Below are 22,848 nucleotides of genomic sequence, written 5' to 3' on the forward strand. Positions count from 1 at the left end.
GAGGAAAAAAAAATGAGGAAGGAGAGGTGGGCTTGGAAAATTATGAGTACAATGTGAATCTGAGCCCAGGGGGAAGAGAGACAGACAGAAGGAAGATGGGTGGCCATGTTCTAGACTGTTATGCAGTCTAAGATGGTTTCATCAGGGAATCAGGGAGCCCTTGAGACAGGGTCAGCCCTCACAGGAGTCCTTTGACTCCAGGAACCTTGTGTGCCTTCGCAGCCCTACTCTGCTCGGTCATGGCAACAGCTGAGGTAAAGTGTGGCCTCAGCACAACTTGGTGATGGATATGAATGCAGGCAGCAGTTAGGGTCCTGTGGTTGGAGGGGGTCTGTGAGGTGTGCTTTCAGTTTCATCATCCTTCACAGTTTTCCCTTGAATAATAAAGAGGAAGCATTTGTTTAGTTGCTGCTTAAATAAGAATGTGAAGCTGTGAAACAGAAGCAGGGGAGATATGACACAAGCTTTAACAACCACAGAAAACCCACCTGAATGTGGGTACTTTCTCAGGCTACAGAAGAGCCATTTTTCTGCTATAAGAACTTGTTTGTCTGATCTGGGTTTTGTTTTGTCTTGTTTTTGAGGGATTACTTTGTCCATGATTGCTAGTCTTTCCAAAATTCTTCTGGGGGTGGGGGGAGTCATTAAACCGTTTCCTAAATTTCAGCATAAGTATGGCACATTTAAAAAAAAACGTTTATTCATTGGGGTGCCTGGGTGGCTTAGGTGGTTAAGTGTCTGACTTCGGCTCAGGTCATGATCTCACGGTTAGTGGGTTCGAGCCCTGCTTGGGGCTCTGTGATGACAGCACAGAGCCTGGAGCCTGGTTCTGATTCTCTGTCTGCCCCTCCCCTGCTCATGTGTGCTCCCTCTCTCTCCCAAAAATGAAGTAAATAAAAATTTTTTTAATGCACACCCAGGAGTGGGAGAGGAGCAGAGAGAAAGAAGGAGAGAGAGAATCCTAAGCAGGTTCCATGATGTCAGCACAGAATCCAGCACAGGGCTTGAACCACAAATCATGAAATCATGACCTGAGCCCAAAATGAAGAGTGGTACACTTAACCGACTGAGCCACCCAGGTGCCGCACCCACGTATGGCACATTTTTAAGTTACAATTGGCCTCTGGTGCTCTAAGGCGAAGCATTCAGGAAGTTGAAATCTTTGGGAGTAAGGAAAGTTTCAAAGCTGGAGGCAATTTCAGGTCCAGATTTTACAAGATATTTAAAGCAATTCCTCCATCTGACACCCTTAGAAATGATAAAACTACCTTTCAATACAGCTTCTTATATTTTTCATCTCTACTCATTGCCTTCCTAAATTATCTTGTTCTCTTTCCCACTTTTCCTCCCACTCATCAATTAAGAATAATGACTGTCAGGGAAAATGGAATATATGAAAAGTTATTGTTAATATTAATAGATGACACTATTGTCTTTCTAAGTTTATGCATTCCAGAGTTATTCCACTGAGCTTCCACGGTGGGCAAGCTATAATGGGTATTGTTTTGCAGGCTTACTTGGTCCATGAGGTGACATAAGATCTATCAAAGCTGGAAGATGATTTCTGTTTCATATAAGAGATTCTGCTGATTTTCTAAGCATATGCAATATTTGTTTTATTTTAAAATCGTATCTTTCCTGTGGCTTTATTCTCTTTAAAAAATCACTGTAGACAAATGTTTCTATTTTTCCTTCTCCCTCAACACCAGAAAACTAGATCTTGCAGTACACTGAGTTTCTTTTTTTTAAAGCTTTTTTTTTTTTTTTTTTTTTTTTAGTTTTAATGTTTATTTATTTTTGAGAGAGAAAGAGAGAGACAGAACATGAGCAGGGGAGGGACAGAGAGACAGGGAAACACAGAATCTGAAGCAGGCTCCAGGCTCTGAGCTGTCAGCACAGAGCCTGACACAGGGCTCGAACCCGTGAACCACGAGATCGTGACCTGAGCTGAAGTCGGATACTTAACCGACTGAGCCACCCAGGCGCCCCTAAACTGAGTTAAATTCTTAAAGAAAGGGAAACATTATAAAAAGCAATCATTTTTTTTTTTTCTATGACCTTACCTTATATTACAACCCCTCTGGAGAGATGTCAATTAAAAGCATGAAATTTACATAAATCTAAACCTCAGAAATCAGCCAGCAATCTGCAGGAAAACCTATTAAGTAGCTTTTTAACCTTTCTTACTTACCATGTTTGATTGTACAAATCTATTTCCTCAGGAGACATAGGCAATGCTAATTGGGATTTGTGTGAAGAAAAGAGCAAAAACTGACTTCAACCTGTGGAAACATTTTTTGGTACCCAGTTAGACACTTAATGTGGAAGACACCAGTAGCAAGCAGACTAGACAAGACCACTCAACCAATCAAGAAGAAAAAGCCTACTACTTTGCTCCTTCAGTAGCCCTAATAATTTATTTGTTTTCCTGGTTAATTCACTACCTCAATTATAAACCAAAATTCTCTAATGCTAGTGAATATTAATTGAAATGCTAAAGAAATACAATTAGCACAGCTGTTATTAACAGAAGCTCTCTGTGAAAACAATGATGATCTTATTGACTAAAAGTCTTTTCTGATATATTTTTTTCTAAGGCATTTGAGGAATATTAAAGCTATTAGGAATTTGTCATTTGGGGGTTTGGAAGTGTTATCAAGGACAGCTTTGATTTTCTCAAATCAAGAGTCTTTTTGTTGTCATGGCATTAAATTATTTGCAGAAAACAAATTTCATATGTCACAATAATTATGAACCCTTTCTGAAGACAGACTCTAGTCTAAATGCCAAGAAAGTTTCCATTACTTCAGATGATGCAATTAAGGCCTTTTGTGAAGTGTTGTGCCTGTTTTCCTGTTGATAGTATTTTTCTGTTGATAGTGTTCTCATGAATACAGTGAAGTTATCGTTCTTGTTAAAATAATTCTATTCACAATTTCAGTGCAACTTATATGGCAAGATGCACAGGAAAATGTAACTTTTCACCATTCAAATAGAACTGATGGTTTGAATTAGTTAAATCTGGACATTCCTGCAGAGAAAATGTTCAGAGTAATAGAGCATCCATGTATCCGTCTCTCCTTTGCATTACTTTAACCTGCAGGATATTGATTTCTTCTATCTACCTGCTTAGTTAAGCTAGTTCCCAAATGAAGTCCTCAGATTCTGGACACAGACAATGCAAGAACTAATGAGGGTAATTGAATTGGGGGTGGGAGCAGAAGGAAAATAATATTTTGTCGATTTTTTTCATTGTATTGACCAATTGTATGAGTAGAGGATTCTCCATATATATCTTTTCTTATTTATTTTTATTTATTTAATATTTATTTATTTTTGAGAGAGAGAGGGAGAGAATGAGAGAGAACACGAGCAGGAAGGGACAGAGAGAGAGGGAGATATATAATCTGAAGCAGGCTCCAGGCTCTGAGCTGTCAGCACAGAGCCCAATGCAGGGCTTGAACCCACGGACTGTGAGATCATGCCCCGGGCCAAAGTTGTACGCTTAACTGACTGAGCCACCCAAGGACCCCCCTCCCCCATATATAAGCATCTTAAAGACATAGCCTCAAGTCCTACATAATTAGGAGAAGTATGATAGTAGAGAATAGTCAACTTTGTGAACTTCAACTAACATAAACTATTCATTACACAAATGCTTTTTATTTTTTATGAGTAAGCTATATAGTATAAAAATGTGTTTGAACATTCTCCTGTCTACTATCTATCACTATGTCTATACTAAAATAAAATATAGAATTTCATTCTTTCCATATATAAAATGAAAAATTTGAGGTTTGATGTAGTCTATCTCCTCCCACCCATCACCACACATACAGAGCATGAAGTGTTCTCAAGTATTTTCATTTAAGTCTGTCCCCACGAAGGGACCAATGTTTTGGCATTTTGGCATAGACCCCACAGGCTCATCAAAAACTCATCACTGGGGAATGATGGCTTGGAAACACAGAGGGTCCTTTGTGGCACAGATGTGTGGAAATTCCAGTCTCGTCCTCAGAGTAAAGAATATGAGAAGAGTTGCCAAACAAGTCCTAAATCCTGGCACTTTTAGTGACATTTCAAATGTAAATCTAGATCTGTGCACTGGTTTGCATGTATGCTATATTCCACTAAAAAGTTTTTAAAGAAGAAATAATAGCACTTTGGGGTTGACAATTTTAAGATACTGATTTCTAAACACTACAGCACCCCTCATCCCCACCTCTCTGGGTTCCCTAGAATTTCAAAGGGTAGTATATGGTTTTCTGGATTGTTAAATGCAGAGAAAAGAATATGGGCTATAAGAATATGATCTTACCGAGTTCTTTTCGATGTAGTGCCGTGGAGCTTTATTTTACCCATTGTTATTGAACTCCTGCAACCTTCATGATGCTGCAGCAGATTTCAAAATGAGAAAAAATGTAGGTCTTTCTTTCAAATAGCTTGAGGCATAGTGGAAGAATTAAACTGGTTATTTCCCCTTTTTTCAAAAAGAAATTAAACATTTAAATACATGAATATGTATATATGTTTTAGAATTTAAACCCATGAGAACAGTTTCTTGTTTTGTTTTTGTTTTTGCACACTGCTAATCACCCATCCTGGAACAGTGCGTGGCACGGAGAAGGTACTCAATAGTCAATGAATGGAAAAATGATTAAAATTATAACCACTGAAATATATAGAAATGGGTCAAGTAGAGCATTGTGTGCATATGCACTTTATTGTGCCTGTATTAACAAACATTTAAGTCCCTCCAGTTTTTAACATTCAAAATAATGCTGTATTATCTTTGTATATAATTGTGTATTTGTACAAAAATTTTCATAGTATAGATTCCCAGTGGTATGATCACTGGATCAGAGGGCATTAACATTTTAATTAGACAGATAGTATCAAATTGTGCTTCCATAAGTTCTACTCAGTTTAGTACAATGAACCTCAGACATTTTATTTTTTTTATTTTTATTTTTTTTAATGTTTATTTATTTTTGAGAGAGAGAGAGAGAGACAGAGTGCAAGCAGGGGAGGGGCAGAGAGAGAGGGAGACACAGAATCTGAAACAGTCAGCACAGAGCCCAACTTGGGGCTTGAACCCACGAACTGTGAGATCATGACCTGAGCTGAAGTCAGACGCTTAACCGACTGAGCCACCTAGGCGCCCCAACCTCAGACATTTTATTTTTTATTCAAGGTTACCTTTGACCATATGATGAGAGCCTTAAAATCTCTTTTTATAAAATTAAATGTTTTAATATACCACAATTTGGGGATCTTTGAAGTACATTTAGAGGAGTCATACATGCCCTAAAGTTCATTCATGGATCCCAAGTTAAGAAATTCTAAGAAGCACAGTAGAATCTTTATATTTGTCAATTTAAAATTCATGAAGTATCCCTCAGAAAATAAAAAATCACAACTTAATTCTGTTGCTGTTAAATCATTTTTAAATAAACTTTTTGCTTGTGATTTAAAAGTGGCCTTAAAAGAAATCCAAACGCTAGTGTTGGTAATGAAAGTAAAGAGAAATAGAGAGATCTAACCATTTCTTGCATTTATTTAGGGACATTTTTTGTTCATTTATGAATTTCAGAAAACTGCCAGTCAGGACATATTCCTTATGAAGATCAAAGATCTACTATGTAGAAATTACTGTAATCAAGAAGGAAGTTTGCCATAAGAGAGAAAACCGAGGACCACTCAGTGACTCTACATGGTCCCTGGCTATGACATACGGGTGAAGTGATACTTACCTTCCTATTCATAGAAACCTTTATTCAGTGTTTAGGTCAATTGAAATTTCCAGCAAGAGGCCTTTACCAGTATCCTCAAGCTCATTGCAGGGATTTCTTCCTCTGCATTCCCACAGCACTTTGTTTACAGCAGCTCGTGTTCCTGGAGGAATAGGCTTTGGTATTTATATATGTGTGTGTATATAATGTGTGTGTGTGTGTGTGTGTGTGTGTGTGTGTGTGTGTGTGTGTATATATATATATATATTCATTCCCCTCCTCCAAAGAACATTGAGCTCTTTGCCTCTAGTAGGTATTCAATAAATACTTGATGCATGATCAAATGTTTAAATAGATGATTCAACAAAGGCCCAAAGAACAATGATAAAATGAGGCAGAGATGGGCTTTAGGCTTTGCCTGAAGTACTTGGGAAGAACTGAGACTTACCTAGCCTCATAGATCCTTTCATGCTTATAGTGTGATGAAATATCTTGCAGTGGTAAATTGAGAAGATAGTTTTCAGCATAGTGATGTAAATGCTGATATATTTTTATTTAAAATTGTTTTTCTTTTTTTACATTTTATTTTTGAGAGACAGAGCACGAGTGGGGGAAGGGCAGAGAGAGAGTGAGACACAGAATCTGAAGCAGGCTCCAGGCTCTAAGCTGTCAGCACAAAGCCCGATGCGGGGCATGAACCCACGAACTGCGAGATCATGACCTGAGCCGAAGTCGGATGCTTAACCGACTGAGCCACCCAGGCGCCCCAATACTGATATATTTTAAAAATGTTAGTGTTTCTGTAGATCTCCTTTATATGATGTAATATAGATTATTATTATATTAACCTGTAGTTTACTAAAGAGATGAATATTTCAAGCATTATGATATACCAAACTTGGAAGTAAAGAGCCCATATATTAAAACATTTTCCTGGGTACTAGCAATATTGTATAATTTAGTAAAATGGCCCTTCTCCCTCTGAATGTTATTCCACAGTGGTCTAACCATTTTCTAAAAGATATAATCCATGTAGAGAATTTCAGGAACCTCTAGAAGAAAGAGAAAGAAAAAAAATCACTATTTTTCTTATTTGTAACTAGGCGTTACATAGTTACACCTATATCAGAACATGTGACACTGGGGAAAGACCATGCAGAAAGCAAATTTTGAATAAACATCTTCCTATTGCAGATTCAACAAAAACCCAGTTCGGTTCAAGTACCTGTTTGTTGAAGGGAAATTGAGAAAGTAGGAAAACACTTTTCTGTATTTTTCAAAATAACATATTTGATCAGATATCTTCTGTCTGCCATCCATTCTAAATTATTTGGGATTACAAGTTCTCTCTCTCTCTCTCTCTCTCTCTCTCTCTCTCTCTCAACCTCCTTCTCTTTCATATCTTACTTGTTGTATATCACTTGACCTTGACAAAAATCATAAATATATTTAATGCAATAAAGAATAGGAATTATGAAGTAACTTTGTGTCATTGAGTCACAGAATCACAAGTTTGGAAAACTTTATTTTTTTAAATTATTTTTGAGAGACAGACAGAGCGCAAGTAGGGGAGGGGCAGAGAGAGAGGGAGACGCAGAATCCAAAGCAGACTCCAGGCTCCGAGCTGTCAACACAGAGCCCGATGTGGGGCTCGAACTCACAACCTGTGAGATCATGACCTGAGCCGAAGTCAGACCCTCAACCAACTGAGCCACCCAGGCGTCCCATGGAAGATACTTTAAAGGCATCTACTTCATGGTCTATCAATAGAGTATGATATTTTATCATATTAAATAAAATACATGTGATATGTATAGCTTAGAAAGCATATATGGTGTGTATAATTTGTGCTTGATTGTAGTACATGAAGTAGATTTGCTAAAACAGAATATAATTCTGTGGGGTGCTAGGGTGGCTCAGTCGGTTGAGCTTCAGACTCTTGATTTTGGCTCAGGTCATGATCTCGGGGTCGTGGGATTGAGACCTGCATCGCAGGACCTGCTTGGCATTCCCTCTCTCTCTCTCTGTCCCTCAGCCACACCCTCTCTCTCAAAATAAATAAAAATAAACATTAAAGATGAATATTATTTTGTAATCTCTGTGAAGAGTTGGATCTCAAATCCCCAGAGTCTGGAAATCAGTCTCCCTGTCATAGTTTAATATAATATGTCTCTATGAGGAAAACAAAATTGATAATAGCTAAGTGTTAATATGTGCCATTTCTGCCTCAATCCCTCTATTCGCATTCAGTGATTATTAGTCCTGTACTAAGATTCTGTTTTACAACAATGATCTCTTTAATGGAAAGCAATTTTATTGAATAAAAAAGGCCAGTAGTTTAAGATCTAAACTGGTGGTTTTCAACTAGATGGGAGTTTGGTGGGCAGTTTTGCCTTCCAGGGGATATGTGTCTTGTCTAGAGATTTCTTGTTGCCATAACTGAGGGGGAGAGTGCTATTTAGTATCACCCAGTGGGCAGAGGCAAGGATGCAGTCCCAACAACAAAGATTTATTCTGCCCAAAGTGTCGGTAGTGATGAGGTTGAGAAACAGTGCTATAAACTGATGTGACAAAATATTTACATGTTTAATTGGAATTGTACATATCTTAATTCATTAATAAAGCACATGGGAACATTAGCATGTTTATCTGTCAAAATCAAGTAAATATGAAAGTAATTTCTAAGGATACTTTTCTCATTTCTACTTACCTTCCTCCCCAACAGTTCATCTGCAGAAATAAATTTCTCTAAAATTTCTGTGGAACTGTGATTTAGTTCTTATGTCATAAGCCCTGTGCCAGTTGTAACCTTCTATGGCACCTAACAGAGCTACAGAGCTCAAAACAACGCTTTTTTTTTTTTTTTTTTTTTCAAAACAACGCTTTTAAGAATGATGATGCTATTGAAGTATCAGTGCAATAAAAAATAATTAACCACACCAAATTACAGCATGTAAAAATAGACTCTTTAATTCTTACCCTAGTTTCTGTATTATTTACTGTTCTGCTTCAAATATGGTAGCAAATTCTGAAATTTAATATAACTTTTAAGATACTCACATGTCTCTATTTTATCAATGTGAAGAGAATGATTACTCTGAACTTGATAGTCTTTAAGAGTTAATTTATACAGAGGGCACCTGGGTGGCACCGTTGGTTGAGCATCTGTTTCTTGATGTTAGCTCAGGTCTCGATCTCAGGGTTGTGAGTTCATGTCCAGTGTGGGCTCCACACAAGGCATGCAGCCCACTTAAAAATTAGTTTATGTGGAAAAAGCATATATCACCAATATGGCCAAAATTATTATATTTTTATTAGTGCAGTTAGAAATAAACTATGGTCACCTAATTTCAAAATTACACCAGAATCTGCTTCAGTGCCTCCTTAAATTATTTGCTGTACAAAATCTATACCTATGTTGTATTTATGATCACTTGTCTGAGATTTTATATGTCGGAATTATTGGGCCACCAGATTTTTCCTATGCTATGCATTTCCCATTGTATTTTTATTGAATTCTCCTGTATAACCTTTCCAGTTCTCTTGGTCTTTATCTTTAGTTAATAAGTCTTTGTAAAAAAAAAATCTTAAATATTTACATACCGCTTCTCAAGTATAACGTGTTTTTGCATTTTATTTTATGTCAGACATTTTGATAGCAATAGTAATATTAATAATTCATAACAATACCTTATATTTATAAAACATATTTACTACAGAAGGTTTTTAACCCAGTTTAAAATATCTTATGGCATATACATATACACATAGATATAACGCGTACCACCTAGAAATGCACACATTTGTGTGCACACACATTCTTTCCATATTTTCTATTTAGCTTCTTTGAGGAATGACATCATAGCCATTCTATATTTGTAATAGTCCAATAATCTCTAGGTTATAAAACCATGAATAATTTAACCAACTAATATTACAGGGAGAAAACTGCCGAGGAATTTTAGTGAGCTAAATTCAATTCAGACTTGGCAAATCAAAGATAAAATCTTTTGCTTCTATGAAAAGTACAAACAGAACCATTTATGTTGACAGGTTCTTTGGGTGTGTGTGTCACTGACACTTCATCTCAAAGACTGAGACATCTGTAGAAATCAGGATGCTAATTCATCACCAAATCACAGTGGTTTTGTAGCCACTCTATCTCTACAGGGTTAGGGATGTTAGCTCTACTGCACATTCAAGTAGTCCTAGTCTCTGCATCAGATGAACCTGGGAGTTGGTATACTCTTAGGAAAGAGGAAAGTTGATGTTTATAGCCAACTTGAAAATGATTTCTGAAATCATCACATCTGTGATTCCTAATACAATCCAACTGATTATTATTCATTGTGCCCTAGGTCTGTAGACCAGTGCTTCCGTCTGTAACCATTGGCCTTTTACCTACTGCCCTCATTCTTGTCACATGTCTTATTTCCCTTAGGTTTATTATTCTCTTAAGAGTTCCGTCCTGGCTAATTTTGGATATCAAGCTGTCATTAAAAGACCCAACTTATGAATTCTTAAATACTTTCAAAAACAACCCTTTGCTTTGTAGTCATCACAGTAAGAAAAAAGACATTTCACATCATCGTTTGCAAAACACAGAGCACAAATAATCCTTACTTTCTCTTCAAATTAATAAGTAAGTTCCATAGAGAGAAATATTCTCTTCTATAGTGTCATCCATGAATTATTATAAGATTGTTTGCTTTGTGTTTGTTTCTCTTCAAGAATGAGTGCCATGCAAGCAAATCCACGTTCTCTGCACATCAGAGACAATCTAAGACAGCCTTCAGAATCCCCAAAGTTACACTGTTGCCAACTTCTCCCTGATTTTCAAAGATGTTAATGTAATAACCAAAATGGAAAGGACTTCAGATATTCAAGTGAGAAATCTAATACGATGTCTGTTCAATGCCAGGCATTGCTCTTGGGGATACAAAGATAAGAATATTTTGTCCCATTCCTTTATTGTTGCACTTCCATCATGCTAATAGAACGCTATGTACTTGAAATTCATGTAACTTTAAATTTTATTACGGGGGCACCTGGGTGGTTCTGTTGGTTAAGTGCCCGTCCAACTCTTGATCTCATCAGGTCATGATCCCAGCGTCGTGGACTTGAACCCTGTTTTGAACTCTGCACTGACAGCACAGAGCCTACTTGGGATTCTTTCTCTCTCTCTCTCTTTCTGCCCCTCCCCCACTCATGTGCACGCTCTGTCTCTCAAAATAAGTAAATTTAAAGAAAATAAAATCTGGGGCGCCTGGGTGGCTCAGTCGGTTAAGCAGCCAACTTCGGCTCAGGTCATGCATGATCTCGCGGTCTGAGAGTTCGAGCCCCGCGTCGGGCTTTGTGCTGACAGCTCAGAGCCTGGAGCCTGTTTCAGATTCTGTGTCTCCCTCTCTCTGACCCTCCCCCATTCATGCTCTGTCTCTCTCTGTCTCAAAAATAAATAAACGTTAAAAAAAAAAATTAAAAAAAAAAAGAAAAGAAAATCTATTGCAAAATTTGGTATCTATATAGCACATTAACATTCTATAAGAATGAGAAAAGTGGTCTGTAAGAAATAGGAAAGAATTACACTTTTTGCAAAAATAATTTTCTTATTTTCCCTGTATACCTGGTAAAGGAGTCACCTCCTTGGTACCTAAGCTTTATAAACTGTTTTCACTTCTTGACCAACCATGGGAGTACCACCAGTTGTCAAAAAAAGGTGTGCTTTTATAATGATAGGAAATAGAGGTGTGTATCCTGTCATAATTTAAGGTACAGATGGAGATCATCTTAGAGTCATTACATATTTAAGCAACTTGCTATATACTGATGAAAAAACAAAATGTCAAATCAGAAAATAGTTTTCTTGGGCTGACATCCCTGCATCGGTGTAGTACATGAACAGATTTTAAAATACATAATAAAAGTTCCACATCTAGGATACAAAGTAGTATAGAAAACAAGCACTATATTGAAAAATAAAGTAATTTCTTAATTCTCATTAGTTTGCATATCTGCAACCACATATCTAAACCCTCACAACTGAAGAGACCGTTTCTTCATTTACAGTCTTATGCTCTGCGATGGTTCTAAGTTAAAAGGAATTAGCATTGCAGTATGGGAAACACTAAACAACTTATAAATTAGTGAGGTAATTTTTTATTATAATACCATACATACAATAAACAGCTTTGGTAAATTACTTTAATAGCAAGTGAAAAACACATTATTATGACTTATAATTTGTATTCTTTATTTTAATCATGTTAAAAATTCTGGAAACTAGTTGTTCTGTGGCATGTTTACATGAAGTTTGTGTTTGTAATAATGATTTTGTTCACTGAGCAAAATTGCTTTAAAGGGAAGTATCTTCCTTGGTTGATAGAATTTTAAAATAGGAATTTTATTACCTTTTTTTTTCTCTACTAAGATTAATGATTTTTATCCCCATATGAAATTTTCCTACACATTGTGACGGATGGGTAACAGTGAAAGATAGTGTTCATTCTGTCTTGTTTCCTCAGTAAATCATAAAATGGTATTTATTTGTGTTGCAAATTGCCTTAGCTTTGCGCTTCAGCACCACCTGGTGGACAAAATATCTTTTTTCCCCCTCTACAGTTTAAAATAGCCCCTTCATACTCTATATCCAATTATGACACATCTTAATAGATATTTAATTGAAAACATATTTACTATTAAAAACAGTTGTGAATAAACTAAGATGAAAAATCTGAGATGTTTCCTAAGTACTATTGCCAAGTTAAATCCCTGAGGCTTTTAAACTTCATGAATATATACAGATTTGTATAGTATGTTGCATACATATGCTAAAGTTGTGGGGGTTTTGACAATTTAATTTTTATCATCTAAATTTTTCCTCGATAAAAAATTAAATAAGATCAGGAAGTCTTCTGTACCTTAGTAGCAGATTATGGTTTGAGTTAGATTGTCTATACAAAATTCAGAGTAACCACTTGGTAAACACTTTACAAAGAATTTTTATGCTACAGATTCCTGTCTTGTTAATATTTTATGTGTAATTAAAATTAAAACCAGTATATTAACCATTGCTACTATAAAATAAGCCATTTTCAGTTTCATTTTTCTACTTTTAAAATTTAGTTGTGGTCTTATATGTATTAGTTCTCAGTTTTTAATAGTTTTTTAAAATTTTCCAGAGGTTAAATTTGACAGTATTTTCAATGAAAAACACAAATATATATAAAGCTAATTTTGAGAATTTTAAAAATGATGATCTTTGTGTAGTTCCATGTGACTGTGAAATAGAGTATAATTTTTTTCTTATGACATCCAGTTAAGAAGAGAATATCCTTTCAGATTCCACTATGTTCCTTATCTATTCCCTGGTAAAATTGAGGGGTCTATAAATTTGAATGTGTGACATTCCAAAGCTTAGTAGCTAAAGAAGAATTGTTGCTATTTAAGTAGGAAGTATGTTCTAGCTTCATACTTTCTATAGTCATATAAGATAAAATTATAATAGATAATCTTCATTAAGACATATATCTTGAACTAAAGTTATTTGCTTGGTTACTTCAAGAAAACATTTAAAATCTCTCTTTTTTCTTCCTTTCATCTAAAGGCCTTGGATGGTATACTGTAAATTCAGCATATGGAGATACCATTATTATGCCTTGCCGACTTGATGTACCTCACAATCTCATGTTTGGAAAATGGAAATATGTAAGTGTGACCTACCTTGGACTTGGTTAACTGCTTCTAGTTTTTGATTTTTGTTTGTTTGTTTATGTTTGTTTGTTTTTGAGATACTATTCCTTCTGTGAGTAAATGTGAATTTCAAATTAACATAATGGCAATATTCAACTGTGAGTACAAGTGTAGGAAGGTAGAATTAATGTGTTGAATATCTCAAAAGAGTAATTCCTAAGTCTTACATAAGAAGTGCTATTTTAAAATAAAGCCAATAAACACGTAATTCTTAGATCATATTAGTCTGAAAGATTTAACCTTAAATGTTAGAGGCAGAGGAAAAGGCAGAGTTCCAGAGTAAAATCAGTGGAATATAGGACAAAGCTCAGTGAAAGACGGCAGCCTTTCTCCGTATACTCATGTTCTATTTGGTGTGGCTATTGCAAAGGCAAAATACACTAGTTGCTAGAGTACCCAAATATTCATTGGGAATTAGTCATCAGCGTTAGAAGCTTGTTTTTAGTATTGTCTTAGGAACATATTGATGTGGCAGGTCCTTTTTACATTTAACATTTGTTCCTTTAGTCATTTCTTACAGATAACACATCATATCTTCTCAGGTGTCAAGGTACAGATGGGTCTGGAAATGGAGGGTAGATATCCTGGTAGATGGATATAGGGTGGCTAGGTAACATCTAATGATAAAATGTTTCAACTTAATTACCGAAACCAACAAAAGGTAGCTGTGTGGCACAATTTCCTAAGGCTGAATCACATGAGACTCATGGTAGTTTGCAAGCTTAAAGTAGCCATATATTTCCTTGAACACAGTAGGCAGTTTTTCCCAAGTTCCCCAAAATGTTAAAACGTATTTAAATAGGAAAAAAAAAATCCTATGGTCAAATAATTTTTGAAAACTTTATCACAATACTTCTCAGAGCTTTTCACACACTAAAATGCATTATGAATTGTCTAAGATTGATTCATTTCTTAGATTTTTTTAACCACCAACTTTTTCTTTCAAGTATCTGCCAGAACAAACATTTTGCAGAACACACTTTGGGAAATGTACTTAAGGTTGCACTCAAGGAAGGATAGAACACAGTCTTTCAAAATGTATGTTCTTAAGTCAGACTGACATATTCTGCTGTATACTTGTGGGATTCTGGACACGTGAATGAACCTCCATTGTCTCATCTATAAAATGAGGTGATAAGAGTAATCTTCCTTACAGTGTTGTGAGGGTTCCATGAAGTAATTCTTATCAGAATATTGACTGAGCCCTTGGCACAAGGTACCTGTTACGACTGTTGGGCTGTGGATCTCTAAACGTACGTGCTTGTACGAGGGTCATATGGAAGCAGAGGAAGGGGACTTCCTCTGTGCTCTCCTTCTGATACCTAGATCACAGTGGGCAATTTTGAACTATTTCTGGTTTCTTATTAAACTAGAAATAGGAAGCTATGGCCTATGAGTCTATTCACTCCCCTAAAACTCCAAGTGAGACTACCACATACTTGACCTGTTGCGCCAAACTTCCTGCCAAAATGAATGGAACGCAGATGGTGAAACACTGTAATCATAAACATTCCTGATGATAATTCAGGGAATAATTTTCACCTAAACTGAACTGGTACAGTGGTAGTGCAAACAATAATGACAATTTTCAAATTGTTAATTAAGCCAAAAGCTTCAGCAATAAACTGATGAGATATGTATGAAGTACCATGTGCTCTAAAAACAGTGTTGATTTGTAGACATAGTACAAAGGCTCTAATTTAATGAAAGATAAATGGTAGGTTTGGAAAGAGTGAAAGGGAGCAAACAGGGGAGGATGGATTAGCTTCTCCCCACCTGCACAGTAATCCCCCTGTGAATAGAGATCATAGTTCCCTGAGTCCACACCTCACCCCCACCTCTTCTCCAGCATCTGCCTCAGTGCCTGGGACAGAAGGGGTATCTGACAGCTATCAAGAGCAGTACGGTGCAGTCATGATGGAGCTAGGGTGTGGAACTTCAACCTTGGCTCTCCTGGGACACACTAGCTGGGCTCCTGGATGATTTATTTAAGCAACCTCTGTCTGTACTGTGTAATCTGTAAATGGATCTAATATTGCAATTCTAACCTTCAGGGTTGTTATGAGTATTAAATCAGTTAATGCATGGAGAGCCCAAAGAAGATACCTGGCATATAACTAAATGCTCAAAATTTAATAACTATTATTCATTATGTAAATGTTTGAATATAGAAATATAAGGGACTGGTTTAACATCTTTCTCTCGGTGAAGGAATGATTGAGAGCAAGGATTTGCTTTGTAAACCATGGGAAAATTAAAAAATTTAAGGAGAATATTATTGATGTATTCAGATGTTCAACCAAATAAAACTTTTGGACTCTAAAATTAGCTTAGTAATTACCTTGGCTTGGGGCGCTATAACAAAATACCATAGAGTAGGGAGCTTACACAAAATATATTTATTTCTCATAGTTCTGGAGGCTTGGGAATCTAAGCTCAAGGTGCTCGCAGGTTTGGCTCTTTGTGAAGGTCCTTCTTATTTGCAGACAGCTGCCATTTTGCTATGTGCTCATATGACCTGTGTTTTCATGGAGAGAGAGACCTCTCTTCCTCTTCTTATGAGGCTACTAATCCCATCATAAGGGCACCATCCCAGGACCTCATATAAACCTAATTACCTCTCAAAGGCTTCCCCTCCAAATATCAACACACTGAGGGGTTAGGGCTTCAGCATATGAATTTGGTGGTGACACAAACATTTAGTCCATAACAGTAATAAATATTAATAATTCTAAAAATGTAACTTCCCACAGCACCTTGAACTTTGCCACATACTTTAAAATATTTTATCATATTTTATTTTCTCAAAGGCCTTGTGAGGTAAGTTAAAGGGATTGGCTGCTATTTTAGAGTAAATTGCTTATTTGGTAAAAAGATTTTTGTGGGAGCAAAGGAAGAGATGAATTATATGTCTCGGGCTCTTGGCATAATTGTTCATGTCAGATTATATTTTATTTTGATAATAAGTTTTTACACGAAAGCTCTTTGAGCTAAGTTTTATGACTCAGATAGCAAAACTATGGATTTTAGTGATTAATCTGATCCTGTTGCTTAATGGACATGATTGTTTCACAAGGGCAAATACTGTTCCTCCATGAAGACTCATTAAATTATGTTATGAGTAAAGGTCAGCTATGTCAGTTTTGGCTGAAACTAAAAGGTGTGGACATTTGAAGTATGTGGATTAAAGTAATGAATATGCAAAAGATAACCGTCCAGGATTTCTAAATTAGTGTTTGCAGCCCATGTGTATGCTTGCTGGGAAGGTTAGCTGAATATCATTTTGTACATTTGCATGTTTGTTTTCATCTATTTTTTTCTTTTATATTAGACCTAATGCCAGCCCTTGTTGGTTTCAGAACAGTCACTAATTCTGTTGTTTGGATGCAAGGAAAGTTAAGACTCCAATAGCTTTGTCTTTCCATTTTCACATATTTAAACTGATAACCTGTAAAAGAACTTACAGCCTCTCCTCTTATGAAGAGTAATTTTCTGTAACCAAAGAATTTATGTGAAGCTCATATCCACAATGACTCTTCGTAGACAGAACTATAAATATTGGTAGAAGAATATGGCCAAGGAAATTGTGTTACTTTGGATGTAATCCTGAAACATCTGAATATGCTTGTTTTTAAAATGTGTTATTTTAATTTTTAGGAAAAGCCCGATGGCTCCCCAGTATTTATTGCCTTCAGGTCCTCTACAAAGAAAAGTGTGCAATACGATGATGTGCCAGAATACAAAGACAGATTGAGCCTCTCAGAAAACTACACTTTGTCTATCAGTAACGCAAGGATCAGTGATGAGAAGAGATTTGTGTGCATGCTAGTAACTGAGGACAATGTGTTTGAGGCACCTACAACAGTCAAGGTGTTCAGTAAGTAGTCTGGGGTGTAACTGCTAAGTGGGATTGATGACTTGTACTAGAAAATGTTCTTTAGAAAGAAGAGTGAACTCTCTGTGGTGTCTCCACAGCAGGTATCTGTAAAGAGGACTTCTAACGATCTTCATTCTGCTCATGCATGCTGTCAGTGAGGAAAACCAAAAACCTGAATTTCAAATAGGAGTTTTGCAGTGAGGAACTAGAAGAATATTCTCTGTTGTTTTGTTGGGTAAAATTTCCTGTGATATGAAGTACTACCAAGTGAAAACTGGCATGTGATCTTTAACTTTCACTGACACGTACAAATAAATGTTCTGTGAAATATACATAGCTATATGATACACATATCCGTGCATATCAGGCACATACACACACACACACACACACACACACACATATACATACATATATATATGTATTAGGCTGAATAATATAAAATTAAGATTTTGATATATAAAAACAACAAAATACAGGCAAATCCAAGCCATGTTATAAATGAGAAATCTAAGCTTTCTGCATGTGTACATATGTATAGTACTATATATGCACACATGTGCACACACACACATATATATCCTGGCCTTTAATGCCGTTGCTATATTTCTTCAAAGTGTTCAGTTGTATTAGCAAATTGCTCCAAAATTAAAAAAAAAAAAAGCTCACCACACCCTGAATGTGTATGTGGAATACACCAAGGAGAAAAAGTAGAGTAGGGTTGGAAGAAGTCGGCAGAAGAAACTTGGAGTAATTACTGTAGTCATTATGGCAAAGTTACTTTGCCTAATGATAATATATAGTTAATGTTACTGTGCAAATAGCTATGTAAATGAGTGACTTGAGAAGTTCTAATTAAAACATTTTATCTTTTAATATTCAAATAAAAATCCCACCTCCTATTACATCATAATATTTTAGAAATTACAGGGAGAAAAATAGGTCACAAACGTTTCAGGATGCCAGTCTTTTTTAATTAGGGTAGAAGGTCTCAGTTTTCAATTTTTTCCCCGTTTTCTGATAACTTGACCGCACCTAGAAATTATTAAAATAAATAGGGAAGACAGAAACCTAGAGGGGCTTGCTACTACAGAAAACAATCATGGATTTTCCCCATTTTTCTTAGCCTCATAACAGCCTATGCGACTAAGGAGAACTGTCCCTAAGTATTTACATAGATTTCAAAGCTCCTATGGGCTCATGACATGGATTCAAACAATGTTTGTACTATCAAAGGAAACCTTTGTTCTCCAGAACCTTGTAAAAGCAATTATATGTTTCAATTGATTACCTTTCAGCTTAGAAGGCACTTTCCAGAAAACATCCACCCTTTTTAGTCATTTTATGACTCAAACCAAATTCCAAGTATTTGCCAGTCATGCCTTCCATTAAATATCCCAAATAATATGCATCCTTTATTTACCAGTGTTCCATGTATTTTTCTTTTTCTTTCTTTCTTTCTTTCTTTCTTTCTTTCTTTCTTTCTTTCTTTCTTTCACTTCACTTTGATGTTATTAGGAAGATGGATGGTGAACTTCTAGGGACACTTTTTGTAAAGAGAATAAACCAAAATATTTTTTTTTTATTAGGCCATGATGTCATAAATATAAGTACACAACAAGAATGTCGCACAGTAGGTAGAGATTAAGTCACAGCTCCCTGAAGGTTACATGTATTGATTTGTCATTGTCGGGTTTCTTTTTCACTGTGTTAAAAATTATCAAATAGCAAGATGGTCTACAGGAAAGTTGAGAAAATCCAGGTTGTTTCCTTTAGAAGAATCATTTGTGACAATTTTCAGAATACACTTTAAAAATATCATACAGCAATCTGAAAAAAAAATCCAGTTGGTCTACTTTGATAAAATTTGTATGCTATTTTGGAATACAGAGGATTTCCATGATTGTGAAAACAAACTCACACCCCACATACTGTCAGCACCTCCCTACCCCCCCTCTCTTTTGAATGTTGTTGAAAACAAAGTGATTCTCAGAAACAGAATTTGCATTCTAGGCTCTGGGCCAGGGAGAATTTAAACAGACAAGTTACACACTCTTGAAAATGGCATTTTATATTAGAAGCTGTGGGACCTCCAAGTCCAATTAAATGAACAGCGCAGCTCATGATAAGGAAAGTGTTTGCAAAAGCATATAGAGGCTTTGCTTTTTTAAAAAAATAATGAATTTACTTTGGGTCACATTTTGTGAAGCAAACAACAGCTGTGACAGGGAGGCTTTTATTCTGTGCATGTATATATTGCAGGCACTTAAGAGTTACTAGACTCATCAATCAGTCCTCTGTTTCCTTCTGTCAAATCACCTAGCAACATGCACTGTGTACTATAGAATCAAGTATGGTTAACGTGAGCTAATCCCAGATCAGCTTGCTGCAGAGTGCCATCCTCATGGGCAAACTCAAACTGGTTTTATTCAAAGTGAGGCCATGACTGATGACTCTGTTACCTCTGATGTAGGTTTGTTTGTTTAGTTTTAAACTGTATCTCAGATACAATAGTCATGCCCATAAAGCAAGCCAGATTCAAATAAGTCCCATTTTTTATTGCCACTAGTACAGCTTTTTATTTTCTTTTTCCTTTTTTTAAAGTTTATTTATTTTGAGAGAAAGACAGCAAGCAGGGGAGATACAGAGAGAAGGAGAGAGAGAATCCCAAGCAGGCTCTATGCTGTTAGCACAGAGGCCTAGTGCAAGGCTCAAACTCATAAACCATGAGATCATGACCTGATCCCAAACCAGGAGTACAACACTTAACCGACTGAGCCACCCAGGTGCCTCTTGCACAGCTTTTTAAAAAATAATTGGATGGCATCAGAATTAAACTGTGTTTGCATTTAATGCACATTTGAAGTTCATAAAAAAATTTCAGAAACAACAGTAGAGACTTTAAAGGTCTGAAAGATTCATTGCAGTCATTGTACAAAAGTCTTGGAGCTCAAAAGAGTACCCAGATTGCCAACTGGCTGTCAGTAGTTTAACAGAAACATCACCGACTGGTTATCAGAAGACCTGGCTTTGTTAGGTCTGCTGCTAATTTCTGACTTTGGGGAGGTTTACTAGTCTGGCACTATGATTCTCTCATCAACAGTAAAATGACTGCTTTGAACTTGTGGGTGGTTTTCCCACTGTGTTCCTAGGATTTTCTTGAGTAGCTAATGAAGAGGGCTGGTAGGTCAGGTGAGGCACTGCTTCGATTAGTTAGCCTTCCACCCACTCGATATTTCAAAGTTTTTTTGTGATAATTCATTTAGGAACAACAACATAAAAGGGAGAATGGCTCTAGCTCTAAAAGGGCATTTGAAAACCACAGTCTAGGCTAATTGGTAAGCCCTCCTGTACTCTACTGTCTGGTGTTAAAAGGAAGACTGTTTCCATGACAGAGTCGGTGGACACTTGGACCAGCTCTTCCCTTAGAGATGGGCAGTGCTGGTTGACTTCAAACAGTTACTTTAGAGCTTTCATTTGAACACTGTTCTCCATGTTTTATTAGAACTGAGCATCCTTCCTCTCCCCCTGCCCTGTAAAAGTTAATCAACCTGCAAGGAATTTTTTTTTTTTTTTTTTAACTGAAGGAAGCAGAAAATGACCTATTTAACAAATGAGACCTACACAGTATATTTTATTTTGATTCTCTAAATATAAAAAGTACTTTCCCCATCTCTTGAGGAAAATAAGCTATAAGAGGTAAAGTACTCTTACAAAGTACAAAGTACTTTATGACAAAGTACTTTATGACAAAGTACTGAGAAGCTCTCGTGAATCAATGTAACCAGTGCACCTTTTTTTTTCTTTCTTTCCTCCCATATCGAATTGAGCTGTCCTATGTGTGGTGTTTGGTAATAGCACTGTATATTGTGGGTGATATAGGAAGTTTTGTCTTCATCACTTCATCCTCAGCTGGCTGTGATGCTCTTGCAAAATTATTTTACTAATGCAAATAAATTTCTTGTATGACTTTTCCTTTCAATTCTACATTCAGTTATGAATCCCTAAATTATAGTAAGACATAATTCATGTAAAGTTTTTTTTTTTTTAAACACTTCGGAATCAATATGCAATTTTGCTAAAATAGTACGTGTCCTCTTTTATGGCTCTCCAACTAATACCCATTGATTGTTACAAACTAATGTAAGAAAATTACATATAAAATATCTAGTGGGTTTGCAACCAAAGTTTGGGAGAAAAGAACTCAAAGAATTCCAGTAGCTATTACCATTATTCCACAATACCCACTGTGACTCTTCCAAATAAAAAAAAATGAGTTACAAAGTGGAGTGGCCTAAACTTTAAGCACTCTTCACCAGGTTTCCTGTTTTTTCCAGTTTCATTTTATTGAAAAAACTATACATTTTAAAAAATGTTTATGGAAGAAACGTAAACATGGCCATGTGTAAAGGACCAACATTTGTAACACAACAAGTATTTATGATCTTATGTGCACTGGACATCACAAGGTTACGAAACAGAAGAATATATATATATTCTGCATAAGAGGACATATGCGCCCAGCCGTTTTGGTATATAGTTTTTTTTTTTTGGCAAACTTAGAAAGTAATGAAGCTTAGCAACACCACCCACCTACATTTTGTATTAAGAGCCTCAATTAAAAAAAAAAAAGGAACCTCAGATTTTTTTTCAGTTGATTTTTCATATCTCTTTATATATTCCAGGCATAGATACTACTGAAGGGGAAACAAACAAAAAAATTGTTCTTTTTTTCTTCTTAATTTTGATTCTTGATTGACTACATAAATTAATTTAATATCTTACCTCTCTTATGCTCTCAGAGAGGTATCACTAAATAATTGATTTTGGTTCCCAGAGAACTTTGGCTTACTTACTTAAGCACCAAGAATTTTCATCTTGTTTTAATATTTTGAATGTAGCCTTCTCTCAAATGTTTTAGACTTTGGCTTAAAACATAAATTCAGAACGGAATGTAATGTTTTATCGGTAACTCAGGGTTGTAATTGTGGACATTAATGACTTTACATTAAAATAGTGATAACACCAGTGCTTAACTGATATATGGAAGGCTTTAGTCCCCTACCCTGTGTTTCCCAGAAATTGCTGTTTATTTTGACTTTTTTTTGGTCCACTTTTAATAATTTTTTGGTCACATTTCTAACAGCCAGAATATCAGGTTTCACTTCTTGTTTGTGTTAATGTAATTGTCTCTGTTATACCTTCCATTCTTCTGTATTTTGTCTATTTTCTCTTTCTTATGTTTTGTTTCTAATCCGTATATTTAGAAAACAATCATCTTATGAAAATTGAATTAGAATTATATTTCTAGAGTCAATAGACTCAATAGTAAGTAGGTGCTCCTATAATTAAAGTGCACAAGCTGAACACGTAGGAAGATATACTATTATTATTCATTGTTCCAATTTATAATATAAAATACTTGCAAAAGGAAAATTAACTCTTAATATTAGCATGAAGAAGTTTGCTTTTTTTTTTTTTTTTTTTTAC

The 22,848-nt window shown here is 35.9% G+C and overlaps 1 protein-coding gene across 2 annotated transcripts in view; it reads left to right on the plus strand.

Annotated features, from left to right (window-relative positions):
• The window catches only part of ALCAM (activated leukocyte cell adhesion molecule), a 213,869-nt gene that overhangs the window by 142,393 nt on the left and 48,628 nt on the right, over positions 1 to 22,848 (plus strand). For both annotated transcript variants that reach the window (XM_053903311.1, XM_053903312.1), the window contains exons 2-3: positions 13,336 to 13,436; positions 17,139 to 17,358. In XM_053903311.1, coding sequence (XP_053759286.1) covers positions 13,336 to 13,436; positions 17,139 to 17,358 — 321 coding nt within the window. The remainder of the gene's footprint in view (positions 1 to 13,335; positions 13,437 to 17,138; positions 17,359 to 22,848) is intronic.

This window comes from Panthera pardus, unplaced genomic scaffold (genome assembly GCF_024362965.1).
Source record: "Panthera pardus isolate Hobbes unplaced genomic scaffold, ASM2436296v1 HiC_scaffold_16, whole genome shotgun sequence".
Lineage (NCBI taxonomy): Eukaryota > Metazoa > Chordata > Mammalia > Carnivora > Felidae > Panthera > Panthera pardus.